Raw genomic sequence first — 20875 nt, forward strand, 5'->3', positions numbered from 1 at the left:
ACAACTCTTTATTTATTTAAAATGTACAACAACCACAGAATTAATGTTTTTTTATACACGTTGATAAATTCGCAGAAATACAGACACACTTTATAATGTACACGAATTCACTTGAAAATACAGCACACTTTAAGGCACACAGTTGATGTTTATTCGAATAGCGTCTCTGATAAACTCACTCACGACTGCAACCTCTGCAACTATTTATAACACTGCCATCTGCACACTAGATTGATCTTTAACTGTCAAAGCTCGTATATTTTAGAGCTTTCTAATACATACGCCATCTGTGGTGTAATTTCTACAATGTTCTTTAACTGAATATTCGAATTCGAATATAAGGTCGCAGCAAACAGCGTTGCGATACTTACGATCAATGGTCAACTGAAAGCTTTTATTCAATGTTAATATTGCCCACAGATATGTAACAGTTTGAGAGGCACTGCTATTTGAAAGCATTATGCAACTTTTAAATCAGCCGTTAAAATCGTTATATTTAAATTCAAGTACAATTTCGTAACAATATAATGGATGATATGGACTCCAACGACATGTGGTTTTTCATCAGGACATTTGACACTGTATGAGCGATATGAGGCCATGGTCGTGGAGGTGATGTGAACTGGGCACCGAGACCGGTTAGACTTTTTCTTGTGGCCGCAAATTTTTTTTTAAGCCGCAAATCACAGCGGCTCTCAAAGCCAACATAACCCATGCAATCTGTCAAATTCAGCCTGATTTTTGTTCCAGAGTCATTAGACATTTCGGATATGCGCGATCCATTGAAGCCTTGCTGAACATTTGTAAGATGATATATTCCATACACAATAAAAAATGTCGATGATATCTCACACATAATTTCTTTTATATAAATTTAAAGATAGGAATCTCGTAATGAAAGACCCTTTAGAATATATTCAATAAAACTAGAAATCTACTATTGTTTAACTATTGTCATTGCCAAATTCAAATCATAGTTTTACTAAATACCTGTAATCGGCTCTGTCTCCTAATGAAATTTCATTCTACCTAAAACGAAGGTCCCCTTAAAAAAACTATTATATTTAAATAATTGCTTCAAGTTAATTTATGATTTTGCCTTAAACATAAAATTATATTGTAAATAGTAAACACTAATTACAAACGTAAATGTGGTGCCTGTTTAAAAATGTTCTATATTGTTTATCATGTTTCAAAGTTAAACAATTTCATAAATAATTTATATTGTAATAAAAAGTAAACATTATTAGTACTCACAGTTAAAGAGTTAAATAATTTCTAAGCAACAACAAATTTAGAGCTAGATCAATATTAGAGAATAACTTTAGAAGAAGCATATGTCTTTACAAGACTTTGTTTTGAATATGATATATTCTACTACATGATGCACTCAAAAATGATCACAGGACCTGAGAAAGCACAACTTATGGAGGGACGGCTTTTGTGTGTTCCATAATATGTTTATCCCTTGTTTACACGTCGACACGGGGATGCCACATAGGAAGTCTATCCCATCTTCCGACATCAAGGCTCCTATTCTCGTGTAGTTATCAGCAATAAAATTGCCTTCATTATCCCTGTATCCAAGTACCCAAATAAGTACAACTGTTGAATGTTTCGCCATCTCATTGAAGGATTCCCGGAATTCCTGGTGTATATTTGAGGTTTTATAAACATCTATCAGAGATTTAATTGCAGCTTTACTGTCAGTATATATACGAATATCCCTACCAGATATCCTGTAGTATCTGAACCAGTTGGCCGATCTCCTTATGGCGGATACCTAAAGGATATCCTTATTCCAAATTCAGGAATGTAGACATCTTCGCCCACTCTATCCACTTTTTTGGACCCATCCGTATAGATATATAGTCCCATTATACCAAGGGAGAGACCATCTGAAAAACCGAAGTTCAACAGGAAAAAGGGCCTAGGGGTGTAGTAATCAATATGATCAGGAACATTTTTAATACTTTCAATATGCAAGCATGTCCATAGGATCTGTAATTCCATGCGTTAAGCATAAAGGCCGTGTTCAGTGCCAAATTCTTGGCCATTAGATCTACTGGTAACGAATTCAGTGAAAGTGACTACGAAATGCCCCTGTTATCAAGATTGCCATACTTCTCAATACCCTTTCGAAGAATATATGGTTAGAGACCCTGTCCCTGAGTTTCCAGGATAATTTCCTGTCAAGTATTATGCCCAAGTATTTTGCACTATCCGAGACCCTGTCCATTGCCCTCAACCAGACAGAAGCGCCATAGAATAATATCTGTTTAGTAACCGAGTCGACTAGCCAGTTCGCCTTAGATGCTCTTGCCGCAGTATTGAGTTTCCAGGATAATTTCCTGTCAAGTATTATGCCCAAGTATTTTGCACTACCCGAGAGCGATAATTCAATGCCATTTAATCGGGGTAGCAGAAAGTTAGGAATCTTAATCTTCATTTTTGCTAAGATTTACACTCAATCTACTATCGATACTCCATCGACTTAGTATTCCGATTATTCCGAGTCTCCAGCCGCTACGATATCGTGCCCTTATGAATCCCTGAAACTGCCACCGCTACGTCATCCGCGTAGGCGACAGTTTTGTAGTTTTGGGAATCTAATTTCCTAAGCAGGCAGTTTATCGCCAAGTTCCACAGGAGTGGAGATAGAACACGCCCTGGGGAGTGCCTCTTTTGGCAGATGTAAAGATGGTAGTCGCTCCAATTTTAGAGCGAATGATCCTATAATTCAGGAGGTACTTAATGAACCTAATAATGAGTCCTAAGGAATATACGGCTGATATTATGGTTTCAGATTTCACATTATTGAAGGCCCTTTCTATGGATCTCTCGATGTAACCTACTAGTGAGTTAAGTGCCGTCTCAACTGATCTTCCCTTGGTATAGGCATGTTGAGAGGTAGATATGATCCCTGATCAACCTACATTCGTATATGAGTGTCATTGATTCTCTAAATGGTTTGGAGCAAGAACGATGATAGACTTATCGGTCTGAAGTCCTTTGCCTTAGATTATGAAGCCTTACCTCCCTTGAGACAGGCATGATTAATTGTTATTAGCCATTTTGAGATTAAATCTGCGTTGTTCTGCAGGACAGCTGGTACAATACCATCGAATCCAGGGGATTTGTGTGGATAAAAGCTCCGTATATCCCAACGTACCTTATCCTCGTTAATCTCAATTGAGGCTGAAATCCGACTATGCAGTTAAGATTCATATGCCTTTGTTACCGGCAGGTTTCCCGGGAACTGAGTGTCTATGAGCACTTCGAGTGTCTCTAGTCCACTAATGGTACATCTACCATCCTTTTTTTGGATGTAACCTTGAACGGTTGGAGATTTTAAAAGAATCTTATGCAAGCGACTAGTATCGGAGGAGCTTTTGATGCCGCTGCAATGACTTTCGCTTTGCATTTCTCACGAGATTTTTTAATTTATTCAATAAAAACTTATAAGGTGACCAGTGCCTGATCTTTTAGCCTCATTGAAACATCAGCTACATCTCGATCTGGAGTCCGATATTTTCGGAGACTCAAAGGTGGTCGTTTTTTACCTCTTCGTACAGATGGAGCGCAAGTATTCATAGTAGCTTCTGTTATGGATCTCGTAAGCTTATTCACAGCTCTTATGAACCCAAATCTTTCTACCAACTTATGTGAGGATCAGACCATAATTGAAATTTCGATTGATTGTTAAGCTATTTAAATTTAATTCTTCCACCTAAATTGCACACACTGTTAACACCCCTTTGAACAAGTATTCTTAAATATAAACTTAACAAATTTAACAAAATATTTTATCAAATTGTAAATTTACTCAAGCATTAAGTTAAATTACAACAATAAGAAACAACAAACTCATAAAAACATTCATAAACAAATACGAATAATGAAAGTCCTTGATTTTCATATTGTTTTACTTCGAAGTGAACCAAACAACCGACAGTCAGACAGACCCTCCAACACATTGTGTTGTAAAAAATGTATGTACATATGTACTTTGAAAATTAATATTGAAAAATAATGCGAAATTCTTAATATTTTGACCTACAACTTTACAAAAAAAAAACACAATAAAAATAAAATAAAGGAAAACCTTATAGTTTTGTATGCACTTTGAAAAAGCCAACAACAAATGCATATGTACTCGCAAAAAAACATACGTTGAAATTGTTATTTTTTTAGAAACTTGGAAATTTAATAAATTTGTAACTGAAAAAAAAACATGAATTTGTTGTTGCTGTAAGGTTTTCAATTACAATTATAAATTGTAAGTGAATCAGTGAGTGAGTGGTTGGTTGGCTGGTCTGGCATACTTTTTGATATTTTTTTTTCAATTCTGACCGAACATTCATGCAGTGTGAATGCGCTTCAGTGATTATGAGTGTTAACAGGCCTTGTTTCATGAACTCGGATATATAATGATCAGCTATTAGTAAAATGTTATTAACAGGGCAACCAAAAATATGCTCTCAAAAAAAGTGCACTTAAAAACGAAAAATATGCTCTTAAAATATTAAAAATATGCACTAAAAATGCGGGATTTATAATAGATGGTGTATCTTTTGAACGCGGTTTTTGTTTTTAATAACTTATATGTTATTATGAAGGGTACATATCTGTCTTGATTCGTTCTTGAGTCAAATATGCAAAAATATGCCACAAAAAGCAAAATATGCAATAATATTCAAAATTGGATAAATAACTAACTTATATGTTAATAGGACGCACAGCTGAAAATATGATATTGAATATTTTTGGTTGCCCTGGTTATTAAATAAAATTACTATGTATTTGTTATACAAAAAAAATCTTTTAGATTTTAATGTAAAAGTTAATAAGTAATAATATGGTGTAAAATTTATTCACTGTAAATTTTTTCAAGGATTTTCGAATTAAAAACATATTACTTTTTGCATATTTTATTAAAGCTTTGCAAAATGTATTGTAAGTTTTAATTGAATTTTAAGGGCAACCTATTTTATGGAAAAGTTGATACGATCGTATTTTTATGTTTTTTAGACTATTTCACATTAAAAAGTACCGCTATCGCGACTCATTTAATACTTTCAAAAATTGTTCAATATTTAATTTATTTTCCACAACCTATTATTTACTACTTATTTAAAGAGAAAAATTTACACATTCTTATAGACTTAGAATAGTTTGCTATTCGATATATGTATGTACGTTCATGTCGTACAGAAAAAAAATTGTTCAGAATAAAAATTATGTAAGAATAAATTGTACAGGAGGAAATGAAATTTGGACCATCCTGTTAGAACACAAGTAAAGGGTGTCAACGTTGAACACCTCTGGTTTTCAAAACTTTGTACAACTCGTAATAAATATATGGGCAGATTTCAATGAATTTTAATTTTAATCAAATAGGAAAATAAATAAATTTCCGTTTATTTCTCTAAGTTATCTCTTAAACTTTAAAAGTTACTTATGTTTCAATTTTGAAATTTTTCAATCTAGAAATTCGGGTAATTATCAAAAAATAAACATTTTATTTTTTTAATTTTGAAATGTTTTGCTTATTAAATCAAAAATTAAGTAAATATGTTGATTAAAACTTAAAGAAAACTCAATGGCGCATATTCATAAACGATCACCAAGTGTTGACTTTTTTAAGTACCTATTTAAGTTATTCACAATTGGTTACTTTCAGTACAATTAGTTAGCACTTAATCATGGGTAAAGTTGTAACTAAATGCCAACTACTAATACATTCAAAAAAACAGCTGATTGATTTCATTTTAATACATGTATACAAAAAGAAAATAATCTAAAGATGTGTTTTTTTTTTTTGTCAACAACATTCTATTGAAAAATTTCATTCTACATACCCTTATTTTAATTGATTTACATACAAACTATAACTATACATTTTTTATGTACTTTTAGAGAACAAAAATAGTATCTTAATAGCTTTATAAGCCTTTTAATTACAGTATATATCGATCAAAATATTATCGATATTTTGTTTTCTCTATATGTCAAAGCAGTAACTAAGCTAGTTATGAATTGTGAATAAGAAATACAACTATCTATGAACTATTTTTTAGTTTCTGTTTTACTAGTTCCGACTTTAGTTATGATTTCTGAATATGCGCCAATAATATTAAACAATATTCAATTTAACCGAAGGTAGTTTTATTCCAAAATTTGTCTCTTTGTGAAAAAGCTAAAACTAAAATAATTCCATTTTCGATCGGAATAGAATTCTTCGACAGCCCTGAACATTCACGATTTTTTGGAATAATTTGAATGATGAACTTGATATTGGTCTATTTGGGTTATATCTTTTTTTTTGTATGATTCTTCTGCATTTGCTTTGGAGCTTTAACCCGCCAATGGTGATCTATATGTCTGTGAGACCCGGTGTGTTAAAAAAATCTCCCTTATTGTTTTTAAAAAATTTTATGAATTTTAAAATTGAAGGAAAAGATCTTAAATGGATTAAATGTCTTTATTTTATTGTCAAAAAACATAAATTTAAAAATGTTAGCTATTAGTGCATTAGACCGGGGTCACCATTTATGAAAGTAAAATTTCCGGTACCACTGTCAATTAAAACTAAAGAAAATAATTCCAGGGAATTCTCGCACAATTTCCCGGGATTTCGGGATTGGAAATATTGCGGAATTCTCGTCCCGGGAATTCCCGTGAAAAACTCTAGTCCTTATACAATTCAAAGATCTAGTTATATCCGTCCTTATGTCCACCTGTTAATGGCACGATAACACTTCAAGGAAAGGACGTAAGGAAATTAATTTTTCCCTAAATATTCTATATAGATCAAAAATGTTTGGTACTGAAAATATTCTAAATCAGTCATGTAGAACCGGAGTTACAAACCAATATGTGAGAGAATATTTTCAAATATTTGATATTTTTCAAAACTGTTTTGCTATTTTCTTTAAATATGTTGCAGATAATACCAAAAAGGCATGATTTCCACCAGCCGCCATTAGTGTTTATAAAAAACATACTTTTTAAAAAACCGTTTTGTCCGGTTGTAAAAAATCGGTTTGCAGTTCTTAAAAAATTTTTATCGAAAGAGGTTTATATTGTATATCAGCAGTTCAGGTTTCAAATCAGACCAAATATTTGATATGTGTATAAAATGAATATAAAAAATTCACTAAAATATGAGATTTATTAATGTTAGTACCAAATTTTAAAAACCGGTTAACCGAAAATCAACATTTTAAATTAACCGGTTCGCAAAAAATATAGATTACGAAGAAAACCCGGTTTTTAAACACTAGCCGCCACACAAATTTCTTTCCGGAATATGGCTCTATAGCTAATAAATGCCTATATGTACCTTTATAATTATACTTTTTTTTATCACAATTGTAACAAAACACATTTTTCATTGTTAATAAATTTTTGATAGGAAAAGATTATTTCCACATTTGTAGTTTAAAGAGGAATTCAAAAAATTCATCCTACAATTCTGAAGAAAATGATTTGTATCAAATTTGTCAATCAGATAATCGATTTTTTAAAAAAGTGTACCATATTTTCAGCTAAAAATTTCGAATATTTATTTATAATATGTATACAAATATCACTTGTTTAAAAATTTAAATCTTAAGAAAATATATAATTGCATAAAAATTATTATTACTAAATAATGAACTCACCTGAAGTACAATTTACATTTCTTTACATATTTATTATATACAAAATAAATACCCGAACCGATTTCCGTTTTATTTACACTAGTTGGCAATTCTAGTATGCTTCTTTATTCAATTCAATTGCAATAACAACAACAAATAACAACACATTTGAATGCACAGCATCATCACAACAACAACTAAAAACAGCTAAATACAACAACAATGAATTTATTGCATACACAATCTTACTGACATTTTGTTTTTTTTCACTGTTTTATTTCAATAAAAAGTTTATTTTAACAATGCTTTCTTGTAATTTTCAATAGCTATTTTGTTTAATTGCATTAATACTTTTAATATTTTATTTAACACTTCATTTTCGATTAATGACGGATAACACAAATTATAACGACGAATTTAAAGCGAACGATTTTAGAGGAGACCGTGTAACAACTAAAAAATATTTGCCAAAAAGAGCAGAGTTGCCAGTTCAAATGGAATTCTATTTGATAGTAGGATTATATTAACAGGATATTAATTGTTGGTAGAAAACTATAGAAAAAGGGGAACTGGTGTAGAATTAGTTACGTGACTATGGTAGTGACATTAAATTTCAAAAAAGGTTTTCGATTCTAATAACTACTAAATGAATATTACAAACACAAATTTTAACAGTTGTACCTATAATAATGGTCTTCCTTATACTTATTAATGGCTTTGAAACGACGAACCTTCGGATCTTTTACTACTTTTTTGAAAGTCCATATGGGATTTTTTTGAAAAGTTTTAATTATTTTTTCACGTAAATTTTTTCACTGTCCATTTTGACCGAAATAAAAGTTGAAAATTAATGATTTGAGAAAAGATAATATCTGACAAATTTTTAAAAGCTAACGTGATTAAAAAAATAAATGCTAAGGTTTGGTTGGAATAGCGTGTATAAGTTTTTTCTGACTTAGCCTTTAAAGTGCGCTTCCGAAAATCACTTAAATACACATAAATCTCTTATAATCATCGTTATCAGGATAAATAATCCTCATATATATATATACATATATATAAAATGACTAACCTATAACCATAATTGGTTACAGCTTCATAAAGACCATTAACGTACATAAATATCTTATGCAATAAATATCGATTTCGAACCAAAATTTTACACAGATCAATTGTACATATGCAAAAATCAAACTGCTCGATTTTATGAATATTGGGTGATATATGATCATAGCTCCCATATTAGGCCCACGCATAAATCTCTTATCTCGACGTCAATAATCCTCATGTATATTGAACTCGGAGTTGGAACTTATATTGGACCTATGGTTAATTAAGGCCGTATAAATGGAACAAATTTGGATCAATATTCTTACTATTTTCATGAAAGTTTGTCCTTGTGCTACAAAAAAATTAAAAAATATAAAATTTTGGAGATTGTCTCACATTTTGGTTCATAATTCTAGTTCTACTGTACCGATTTTGCTAATTTTCAATACCAAACTGCTTAAGATAATAATAAACATTCCTTTTGAAATTCGGTTCAATATGTTTGTGTATTTTGAACGTGAGAGTATTTTACATAGACGGACATATTTCAATCGACTTAAAAGTTCATAAAGATCAAGAAAATAATTACTTTGTTGAGTATTAGATGAATATTTTTAAATGTTACACACTGAATGACAAACTTTTATATACTATAATTCACCACTTTTAGTAATGCATAAACTAATAAATATTTTCTACTATTTCGACGAGAATTGTTATTTTTTCTATTAAATATCAAATTAATTCAAATGTAATTAAGTATTAACGGTTAACGGTATCAACTCATTGTGATTGGTTTACAATCCGAAAAATGTATATCTGGCAATGCCTAACTAATTTACACTATTGTGAATTGTTGCTAAGATTAATCATAAACAGCTGACGTTGAGAAATAAACAAAATTTTTTCGGCAGTATTAAACAAAAGTTTTGTAAATTTTTAAAAACTACAGAAATTTACAATAATTATAACTAAAAAATGGAAATTGCTAATACTTACTACAGTAAAGATGAATATGTTGAGACGGTAAGTTAACTTGCTGAAAACAGCACTCCTTAATGACTAGCACAGCGATGATCTCATTGTTGTAACAAAACTTGATTTTCTAGGCTTCCGGTAATAAGGTGAGTCGGCAAACAGTTCTATGCGGCTCACAAAACATAGTACTAAACGGTAAAGTTATAGTGCAAAGTGGTTCCATTATCCGAGGAGATTTGGCCAATGTACGAACGGGTCGTTATTGTGTTATAAGTAAAAATGCAGTGATACGTCCACCTTATAAGCAATTTAGCAAAGGTATTGCCTTCTTTCCCATGCATATTGGTGATCATGTGTACATAGGAGAAGGTGCAGTAGTGTCCGCAGCAGTTATTGGTTCATTTGTGTATATAGGAAAGAATGCAATAATTGTGAGTTTTATTTTCAAGTTTCGTGAAATTGTGCTAACATATTTTCCTCTCTATTTACAGGGTAGACGTTGTGTTTTAAAAGACTGTTGTATTATTGAAGATGGTGCTGTACTTCCCCCGGAAACAACAGTGGCTAGTTATATGCGTTACACTGCTAAAGGCACCATTGAAGGCGGCCAGGGAAATCCCAATTTTGTGCCAGCTGCCATGCAAGATCAAATGTCCGATTTTACAAAATCATTTTATGAACATTTTATACGTTTGCCTCAAGCATGTTAAATTTACAAAACAATATTGTATTGTATTGCTAAAAGCTAAATTCCCTTTTGTCTAATTTATTACATATTTTTTCAAAATAAACTTATTTTCTAAGATCTAATCTATCAAACCAGTTTCAATGTCATAGGCACTATGGGCCATTTCAAAAACAGGTCCCGTTAAACCACTACGCAAAGCTATTTCACAGGCCGTTTCATCCGAATTATTCAATGCTTTGGCATTAATATTCTGATCCATCAATAATACTGTAGCCGTATTGCGGCAATTCGATACAGTGGCAGCTACATGTAGTGGTGTTTGTTGTCCATCCGACTGGGCATTGACATTAGCACCATGTTGTAGCAGCAAAAGAGCACATTGGGCATTGCTCCATTTACAAGCCGAATGCAAAGGCGTCCAGCCCATATTTGTTTTAGCATTTGGATCAGCTTTGTATTGTATTAGAAGTTTGGCTATGTCCTCAAAATTATTGTAACAAGCCCGGTGTAAAGGTGTATAGCCATCATCGTCTATAGCTGTCACTGCCTCTGGGTCCAACTGCAATATTTCTTTTACCTCACTTACTTTATTTTCATTGACTGCCCACAAAATCATACGTTCAATGCTAGCTGTAAAACAAATTTAGAAAATAGTAAAATATGTAAAAGAATTTTCTAAAAACAGTTGGAATATACCTTGAGGATTACGATCTTCTTCGATAAGCTCATCAGCATCGTCATCCCAACCACTGACATGCATACCTCGTGGAACTTTGGCATAGCGCAGTTTATCTATTTGTGATTTTTCATCATCAGAATCATAGTCAGCCATTTTTTGTTTATTTTTTTAGAATAAAATAACTACAAGTTAAAATACTTTTGAATTAATTTAAACCTTTTCAAGATATCTGCAAAATATTTCGGCAGTTTTCTAGAAATTTGTTTATTTATATTTTAAAAACAATTCAAAATAGTGTCAATAGGAATAGCAAAGGTGCCACACTGAATAAATCATGGTTAATATAGAAGGGAAACGAAGAGAACTAGTTGTGACATGTTACACATTTTATTCGAAATGGTTTCAATTCCGTAGTTATTATTCCGATCGATTTCGTTTTGGTTCTTCAGATTCCGTGTAACTTATTAATTCAAAAAATATTTAATAATTCTATATTTCTGATTTTAATTTAACAACGTTTTTAATATTAAAACAAAAGTGACGTTTTTGGTACAGAAATTGATTAAAATTTTTAGATAAACAAAGAAATATCAATTCCACTTTGAGAACTGAAAGTGATTTCATTCCGAAAAAAATTTAAAAAAAAAGTTTTTTGGAAAATTTTAAATTTATATCAATAAGTTGAACCATTTATTTCAAAATTATTGTCCCCAAATTTCTTTACTAAATGGGGAGATTGATTTAAAAATATTGAAAGCAGTAAATGCTCATAAATTATCTCACCCCCATTTTCTCAATCTCTGGGTATTTTTTACCGTGACGATAAACTGACAGTTCTCATACAAAAAAAATGTTAATTGGAGGTTTATCGTTACGAAAAACGATAACCAGATATTGAGAAAATGGGGGTGACCCCCATTTTCTGATCTGATCTGATTATAAGTACGAATTGGGTTTTGTAATTTTACTATGTACTTAAAAAAGTTTTTTTTAGTAAAAATATATGGCAACACTGATAGTACATTTAAAAATATAAACAACTCATTGTGAATGACGAAAAAATCTGATGCAATCCAGCTGATCAGTCACTCAAAAAATAAACATTTTTGGCAAACAAACGACTGGGAAAAAGCCGATAAAAACATTTTTAGCAAGGCAATAAAAGTGTATCTACTAGATTTTTTGTTAAAATGAGTGCCGACAATACCGCAGATAATAGAAAATTACATGATATTTTTTTAGAAGGTTGGGAAATCTATGAATTTCTAGATGAAACCACTATCGATACAAATGGCTCTGAATATCAAGTAAGCTGGATATTTTTATAGTAATTACTTAGTGCTATGGTTAATTTGTATGTTTCCTTTGTAGACTAAAGTAAAATTGGGCATGCAACAATTTGAATTGGCCACTACAATTGTCAGTCAAATTGGCATGTTTAGCTCCAACGAATTGATTGATGAAGTGCCAACAGAATCATTGCAGTATTTACTGCTTCCATATTTTTTGGGAAAATTGGCCACGCAACGTAATGAACAGGATCGTGCCGATGCTTTACGTATTGCTGAAATTTATTTTAGGTATGTTTCATAGGATTGTTCATACCTCAGATTTCTATAGTGTATATTTTTCATAAAATATTCAAATATTTCTCTTTTCCAGAGACTTTCTCCAACGTTGTCATGAATATGATCTTTGTGAGGCTCCTAAACCTAGTGATGATGACAAATCTGACAAAAACGTCAGTGGTTGCATAGATACGCAAGAGCAGCTTGTGGCTTCAGCTGTGACACGTAATAATAAAATCGCACAATTTAGACGTAAAAAGGAGCTTGAGGCCCAATTAAAACAAATGAAAATGGCCATTAAAAGCAATACCGCTGATGATGAAGTCAAACGTGATTTCTTTATGAAATATATTAATAAAAGTATTATAGATGCCAGTGAAGAAATGCTAAACGTTAAACTGGAAAAGGGTGTGGTTGAAATGAGAAAACAGCGTTTGGCCGAATTTGGTACGACAAAAATGGATGATTTCGCTATGCCGCCCGGTTCTGTTATAGGCCCTAATCCAGGTTTTGATCAAGCGAATAGTCATGCACATGACCACTCACATAGCCATGATCATGACCACGCACATGGTCACGGTCACTCGCATTCACATGGACCCAGACATATGCATATGCCACCAAAACCCAAACGAATGCAACCTTTTATTATCACCAAAGATGCCACACAAAAGGCCGTCTTTGGTCTCGGTTATCCCAGTTTGCCCATTATGACGGTCGACGAATTCTATCAGCAACGTGTTGATGAAGGCATTTTTCCAGATGCCGAAAAAATGGCTCAAATTAATAAAGATAAGGCCATTGCTGCTGCTCAAGATCCAGAAATTCAAGAGGAAGAAGAAAAGGCTGCACTTGAGGAGCAAATCGAAAATGATGATCCTGAAAATATTGCACGCATGAGACGTATGGATGAGTATAAGGATGTGGTTAGACGTGGTGATGGCAATCGTCATAATCGCAGTTAAGAGCTCGAAGCAATGTAATTTTCTTTGATTAATAAGTGTTTGAAACACATAATTCTTAATAAATCATACAATTATATTACAGAACAAATTCATTTCTCAAACATAAGAAATAAAAAATATAAATTTTACATACATAAATAAATTTAATTGCTTTAATTGCATTCAAATTTGCTTGCCTGTGTAGTTTAATTATACAAGCAAGCAAATGCTAAGTTTAAAGATAAAAATTCTTCAAGTTGATAAAATACATTCTTATCTTAATTACATAGAAAAACTTGTAGTTCACCACATTTACAATTTGAAAATTTAGGTTTAACAATTAATAAGATCTCAAACTATTTAGATTAACATTTTTACCTAGAGGCGAAACACTCTGAATTGTCAAACAAAAATAATAATATACAAAATACATTTGAGTCATAGAGAATATACACATTGAGTAACTAGTTCCGACCATACAGAAACACATAGAGCGGAAACTAGAAAAAAAACGGAACAAAAAAATAATCAAACATACGATTGTTGGTTTTGTTTTCTCATAGATTTATTTACTTATACATTCTCACCACTTAGGTTTTTGAGAGGGGAGTTTTCGATCTATGTGTATTATTCATCTATAATTCCAAGGGAAAGGTTTTTGACAATTACGTCTTGCTTCTATGCTACCCTTTGAGTTTAACCATAGGGTAAAATATAGATGAGGCATAATCACAAAAACCTAAGTCTGTTGTCAAAAATCTAACTCTCGCAACAACAAAATACAAAAATTGGAGACATCCAGGACGTCGACCGATTGTGGTTAAAACTCGCACAGAAGGCATTGCACCAAATGGCTGTCACATAAGCCATTAATTGCTACAGGTGCAATAAAGTCTTAAACCAACATCCACCCGCGATTTCGGACAGTGAGAGGAAGTTACCGACGCAAACTCAATCAACGCTTACACTGTTAAGAGCTAGTTGGAGCAGTATTATCAACTGCTACAAGGAACGAATTGTTCCGGGCACTCTTAACTGATGACTTGCATGCCTCCAAAGCCCTCATGACACTGTGTATCTTTTTAATTGTCCCCGTAGGCCCACTAACTTTCCTGGGGAAAAAACTTTCGGTTTATACAGCTGTCGCTGAGTTGACAATCTATTATCAACTGCTACAAGGAACGAATTGTTCCGGGCACTCTTAACTGATGACTTGCATGCCTCCAAAGCCCTCATGACACTGTGTATCTTTTTAATTGTCCCCGTAGGCCCACTAACTTTCCTGGGGAAAAAACTTTCGGTTTATACAGCTGTCGCTGAGTTGACAATCTTTGGCCCAATATGATTCGGGTAGTTCCGGAACGGAGATCCAATTGTAGTGGAAACGACAATATATTTTGTTGTTGTATCAGAGTATGTATGTTATTTGGGTCTTCGGAACGGACATAGCTATATCGAATCCGCTATCTATAACAATCCAGAATATATATAGTTTCTGGGGTCACAATTAAAAAAGTTAGAAATTAGCAAACTTAATAGACGGCAATAAAAATATACAAAAATATCAGATTTTATGAAAAATTTAGATTTTTATACATAATACATTTAATCTGAATTATTTATTTTTTAAAAATTGCTATAAAAAAAACGTTACCGTTAGAAAAAAGTTTGTTAATTCTAAAAACAGTAAACCATCTGGCACCTCCACTTATTGCTTATCTGACAAAATAAAAACAACACTACACCAACATTTGACATTTCGATGACGTTCAACCATTTTTGTGCTATGAACAAGTGAAACAAGAAGAATTTTTTTCCCATTGAAATTAAGTTATTAAAAAAGTGCAAATATTTCTAATAAAATCAATTGCAAATTATAGTGTATTAAAAAACGAAAACTAATAATTAAAATGCCATTGAAATTAGATATTAAACGTCGCTTAACATCACGTTCGGATCGTGTAAAATGCGTTGACATACATCCAACCGAACCATGGATGTTGTGTGCCCTTTACAATGGCCACGTACACATCATGAATTATGAGAACCAGCAATTGGTAAAAGATTTCGAGGTCTGCGATGTTCCAGTGCGCTCGGGACGTTTTGTGGCACGTAAAAATTGGCTGATCACCGGTTCCGATGACATGCAAATACGTATATTCAATTATAATACATTGGAAAAAGTTCATTCATTTGAGGCACATTCAGATTACATACGTTGTATTGCCGTACACCCAACTCAACCGCTGATATTGACTAGTAGCGGTGAGTAAGAAAATAGAGAAGATAAACAAAATAAAGAATAGAGAATTCGAAAAATTGTAGAAAACTGGACAGACGGGAGGGAGTTTGTTGTTGTTTTAATTAGATTTTCACATAATACATATACAAAAAATTAATTAATGTTCATTGCTGTAGTTAAGATTTCATCAGGCGAACAGAAGAAAATTTAAATGTTACAAAAATCAACAAATAGATAAAATAATTATGATTCTTTTGTATAGATAAATTCTACTCAATTATTATGTTATATTTATTCATGTTGGAATATACATTTTTTAGTTATTTCACCACACCATTGTTTTTTCATGTCTGATCTGTTATCGATAATTATATTTTATTTGTATGTATGTTATGTTTGTGAATTGCATACAAATTAAATTTCAATAAATGGTAAGTTTAACCTAAAGTTAAACTGCTAGTTTTCATACAAAAATTATTTTAACCGATGATGCTGGGCTTGTTGCGATAAGCTTATGTTTTTTATATATTGAAAATGCATTAAAAATAATGAACATAATGAATAGGATTTTTTTTAAATTCGAAATTGACCTCAAATAAAACTTAAATTATTTTAAAGAATCCTCATTATTTATGGATGTATAAAAGACACTATGACTGTAATCGGATAAAGATCCATTTTAAACTATGTTATGAATGTATAGTCTGAGGAAAATATGTCCCTAATTTGACGATTTCAACATCACAATGACCAAAATATTTCAAGGAGTCGATTGATTCAATGCATCGTCGATGTGAAACAGTAATAAAAATAAAGGAATATCCTAAACCAATACTGAAAAAATTAAAATTTAGTTTCCATTGTTTTGTGATCAATTCCATAATAATGAATACTTTTTAGTTTGTTTTATATTTTATAGATAGCGGAGTCAAATTAGTCATGTCTCCGTCTTAATGTTGAAATCAACTTTCCAGTTTCACTCATATAATTTACAAACATGATTGATACATCAATATATCCGCAATAGTCCCGCATAGGTTGCTATATAAATTCGGGAAAATCGGCCAACAAATGGCTGAGATATAACCAAAAAAAAAACAAGGTTATCTTCCGTTACCATCAGTAATGGAGTTTATTGAAACATAGAGAATTTAAAATGTAAAATAATACCATCTTTGTCAACTTATTTTTAATTTTTAATTTTTGTAAATTGTATTAATATTTTAATTAACGATAACAGCAAATACAGTTACCGCTAAGACACCGTTACCAAAATAATTCTAATTAGCGCTACTGTTACATTTTAACCGTTTTTAATCGGTATCCTACTTTGCAAAATAAACAGTTTTTTGCTCTCCTGAACAATTTGATTTTTGTATTTATAAGCCCTTTTAGAATATAAGCTCTTGATACATTCTACTGATCCTTTATTGATTTTGATGTTTTAGTGGGGATATACAATGAACAGCGTAACCGTATAAGAAAATTTATAATTGGTTTTATAAGCCATTTTTATTTAAGTTATGTAATGGAATAGTAATCAAATTCATAAAATTATAGACTTTTTGGAACAGTATTTCAAATTTATTTGGCACACAACATAAATAATAGAATATTTACCCTTACATTCACATTTCCTTTAACGATAAAACTGAAAATTTCGTAATTGATATGTTATATTTACTGAATGTATTCAGATAAATACAACCAAACTTAATAATACTTTTTTCTTCCACTTTATATTTCTTTTAATTCTTCATGTAGATGACATGCTTATTAAACTTTGGAATTGGGAGAAAATGTGGGCTTGCCAGCGTGTATTCGAAGGACATACACATTATGTCATGCAAATTGTTTTCAATCCCAAAGATAATAATACCTTTGCATCAGCCTCATTGGATCGCACCGTTAAAGTTTGGCAATTGGGCTCCAATTTTGCCAACTTTACTTTAGAGGGACATGAGAAGGGTGTAAACTGTGTGGATTATTATCATGGCGGCGATAAGCCCTACTTGATTTCGGGAGCTGATGATCGTTTGGTTAAAATTTGGGATTATCAAAATAAAACATGCGTTCAAACCTTGGAGGGTCATGCACAAAATATATCCGCAGTTTGTTTCCATCCAGAATTACCAATAGTATTGACGGGCTCAGAAGATGGTACGGTGCGTATCTGGCATTCGGGTACCTATCGTTTGGAAACCTGTTTAAATTATGGCTATGAGCGTGTTTGGACTATAGCCTGTATGCGTGGCACTAATAATGTAGCCCTTGGCTATGACGAGGGTTCTATTATTATTAAAGTTGGTCGCGAGGAGCCAGCAATGTCTATGGATGTTATTGGCAGTAAAATTATTTGGGCCAAACATTCGGAAATGCAACAGGTTAATATAGACTTGATGAGTTAATAGAAGAACACAAGCATAAAATTATTTATTTTGTTTATATTCCAGGTAAATTTAAAAGCTTTAGCCGATGGCACTGAAATTAAGGATGGTGAACGTTTGCCCGTGGCTGTAAAAGATATGGGAGCCTGTGAAATTTATCCCCAAACCATAGCCCACAATCCCAATGGACGTTTTGTCGTGGTTTGTGGTGATGGCGAATATATTATTTACACTTCTATGGCCTTGCGTAATAAAGCATTCGGTTCCGCCCAAGAATTCGTATGGGCTTTGGAAAGTAATGAATATGCCATTCGTGAGAATAATGGCACTGTACGTTTGTTCCGTAACTTTAAAGAACGTAAAAGTTTTACTCCTGAATATGGCGCAGAGAGTATTTACGGCGGCTATTTGTTTGGTGTGAAAACATCATCAGGTTTAGCCTTGTATGATTGGGAAACTCTGACTTTAGTAAGACGCATTGAAGTACAACCGCGTCATGTATTTTGGAATGAATCTGGTACATTGGTGTGTCTTGCTACTGAAGAGTCCTTCTTTATACTATCCGTTGATACCGGCGCCATTTCAATTGCATTAGAAACTAAACAAGACTTGGAAGATGATGGCATTGAAAGTGCCTTTGATGTGTTGGGTAAGTAAATAATAAGTAATTTTTGAATTTGTTTCATATTTTTAAAATCGGTTTTTCTTTTTTTGTTTTTAGGTGAAATCAATGAAATTGTTAAAACTGGTCTATGGGTGGGTGATTGCTTCATTTACACCAATTCCGTGAATCGTATTAACTACTATGTGGGCGGTGAAATTGTTACCATATCACATTTGGATCGCACTATGTATTTGTTGGGCTATGTTCCCAAAGATAATCGCCTTTATTTGGGCGACAAGGAACTAAATGTCATTTCCTTTTCTCTACAACTATCCGTGTTGGAATATCAAACAGCTGTTATGCGACGTGATTTTGAAAGAGCCGATTTGGTTTTGCCCACTATACCAAAGGAGCATCGTACACGTGTGGCTCATTTCTTGGAAAAACAAGGTTTCAAATCCCAAGCTTTACAGGTATCCACCGATCCAGATCATAGATTTGATTTGGCTTTACAAATTGGTGAACTGGATATCGCAGTGAAATTGGCCAGAGAAGCAGAAAATCCTCAAAAATGGTCACAGCTAGCAGATGTAGCTTCGCGCAAAAACAATATGGCTTTGGTTAAGGAATGTATGGAAAAAGCCAACGACTTTAGTGGACTTTTACTATTGGCCACAGCCTCTGGTGATGCTGAAATGTTACAAAGTTTGGGAGATAATGGCTCGGCCCAAGGACGTCATAACATTGCATTCCTTTCGGCATTTATACGCTCTGATGTTGATCGTTGTTTGGAGATATTGATAGAGACAAATCGCTTACCCGAAGCAGCATTCTTTGCACGCACCTACATTCCCAGCCAAATGTCACGCGTAGTCGAACTATGGCGTGAAGAATTGGCCAAATTTAATGAAAAGGCCGGTCAATCTTTGGCTGATCCAGCCAAATATGAAAATCTCTTCCCCGGCTTAGGGGATGCTTTACAAGTAGAGGAATTCCTCAAACAAAAAGAGAGCCAGCAATTGCCTGCTCATGCTGCCGCCTCATTACCACTCAATATTGAACGTAATCCCTTGGAAGAAATGCAAATGGCCCAACAGAAAGGCATATTTGAAAGTAATGCTAAAGTGGATGTACAAGACTATAAGAAAAGTGATGATTTCGCTAGTGCAGCTGCAGCTACAGCAGCGGTACCCGCATTTGCAGCCGCAACAGCTACTAAAACATCGATTACAGTGCCTGCTACCACGAAAGACGAGGATGATGATGACGATTTAGATTTGGAGATTGAAGGCATAACATTGGATGATAATATTGATACAACAGATGTTAATTTAGATGATGATTTTCTTAGTGACGATTAAGTATAAAAATTGAAACCCCTACATTTCCTACATTTATAACTTTCCTCCTCCCCCTCTATATTCCCCTCAACTACAACAACACTCTGATCGTTTTGTAGAGGTCTAGGACCTATTATTATTATTAAATTTATGTTTGAACATCTCTTGCTTTAATTTTCCTCATTTAACGATTACACACAGAGATCAAGCGACGTAAAATCTATTTAGTTATTGTCATTTATATTGTATTGCAATCAAACATGTGTTTATACCATAAACAATGAAATACTGTATGTAATTATTACACCTATTTTATTATGATAAAATAAAACGAAGATAAATAAAAAATTAACAATTCCGATTATTCTGTATGCTCAAAGTATTTGGAAAGAATGTTTTACCTTTTAATTTGGGGTTGCATGTCTCTTATTTAAAATGTAACTAGTTAAGAAGACTGGGCCTACGGTACAACGGCTACTGTAGAAGCTATCATAACGAAGAAGAGAAGGAGACTGGGTCCCATCTATTCTACCAATGCCCGGCTCTGATAAACTAGAGGGAACGTATCCTCGGAATCCCACTACTACTCGAGAGTCAATGAGTACATTGAAGCAGATGAGATGTTTCTCTATATTTCCTCTACGATTCAACAAATACATATATTCGAGAGTATATAGGGTGAGTTTCATTTCTCTGAAATTTCCCATCATCAAGCCCAATTCTTCTAGGGCATCCCAGATTTATTTTTT

The 20875-nt window shown here is 32.8% G+C and overlaps 4 protein-coding genes across 4 annotated transcripts; 3 read left to right on the plus strand and 1 right to left on the minus strand.

Moving 5' to 3' along the window:
* Nucleotides 1-9587: 9587 nt before the first annotated feature.
* Nucleotides 9588-10484, plus strand: DCTN5-p25 (Dynactin 5, p25 subunit). The gene is made up of 3 exons (XM_065501652.1): nt 9588-9722; nt 9806-10105; nt 10166-10484. The coding sequence occupies exons 1-3, from the start codon at nt 9675-9677 to the stop codon at nt 10382-10384; spliced, it is 567 nt and encodes a 188-aa protein (XP_065357724.1). The 5' UTR covers nt 9588-9674; the 3' UTR covers nt 10385-10484.
* Ankrd49 lies at nt 10400-11288 on the minus strand. The gene is made up of 2 exons (XM_065501651.1): nt 11059-11288; nt 10400-10992 (listed from the first exon to the last, which is right to left on the minus strand). Exons 1-2 carry the CDS (start codon nt 11192-11194, stop codon nt 10481-10483), a joined length of 648 nt encoding a protein of 215 aa, XP_065357723.1. The 5' UTR covers nt 11195-11288; the 3' UTR covers nt 10400-10480.
* An 884-nt stretch (nt 11289-12172) lies between these two features.
* On the plus strand, nt 12173-13716 carry Tap42 (immunoglobulin binding protein Tap42). Its single transcript, XM_065501595.1, has 3 exons — nt 12173-12348; nt 12413-12621; nt 12704-13716. Exons 1-3 carry the CDS (start codon nt 12232-12234, stop codon nt 13572-13574), a joined length of 1197 nt encoding a protein of 398 aa, XP_065357667.1. The 5' UTR covers nt 12173-12231; the 3' UTR covers nt 13575-13716.
* Nucleotides 13717-15324: 1608 nt separating this feature from the next.
* On the plus strand, nt 15325-20508 carry beta'COP (coatomer subunit beta'). The gene is made up of 4 exons (XM_065499493.1): nt 15325-15818; nt 17560-18179; nt 18249-18831; nt 18904-20508. The coding sequence occupies exons 1-4, from the start codon at nt 15464-15466 to the stop codon at nt 20145-20147; spliced, it is 2802 nt and encodes a 933-aa protein (XP_065355565.1). The 5' UTR covers nt 15325-15463; the 3' UTR covers nt 20148-20508.
* Nucleotides 20509-20875: the final 367 nt, after the last annotated feature.

Source organism: Calliphora vicina, chromosome 2, assembly GCF_958450345.1.
Source record: "Calliphora vicina chromosome 2, idCalVici1.1, whole genome shotgun sequence".
Taxonomy (NCBI): domain Eukaryota; kingdom Metazoa; phylum Arthropoda; class Insecta; order Diptera; family Calliphoridae; genus Calliphora; species Calliphora vicina.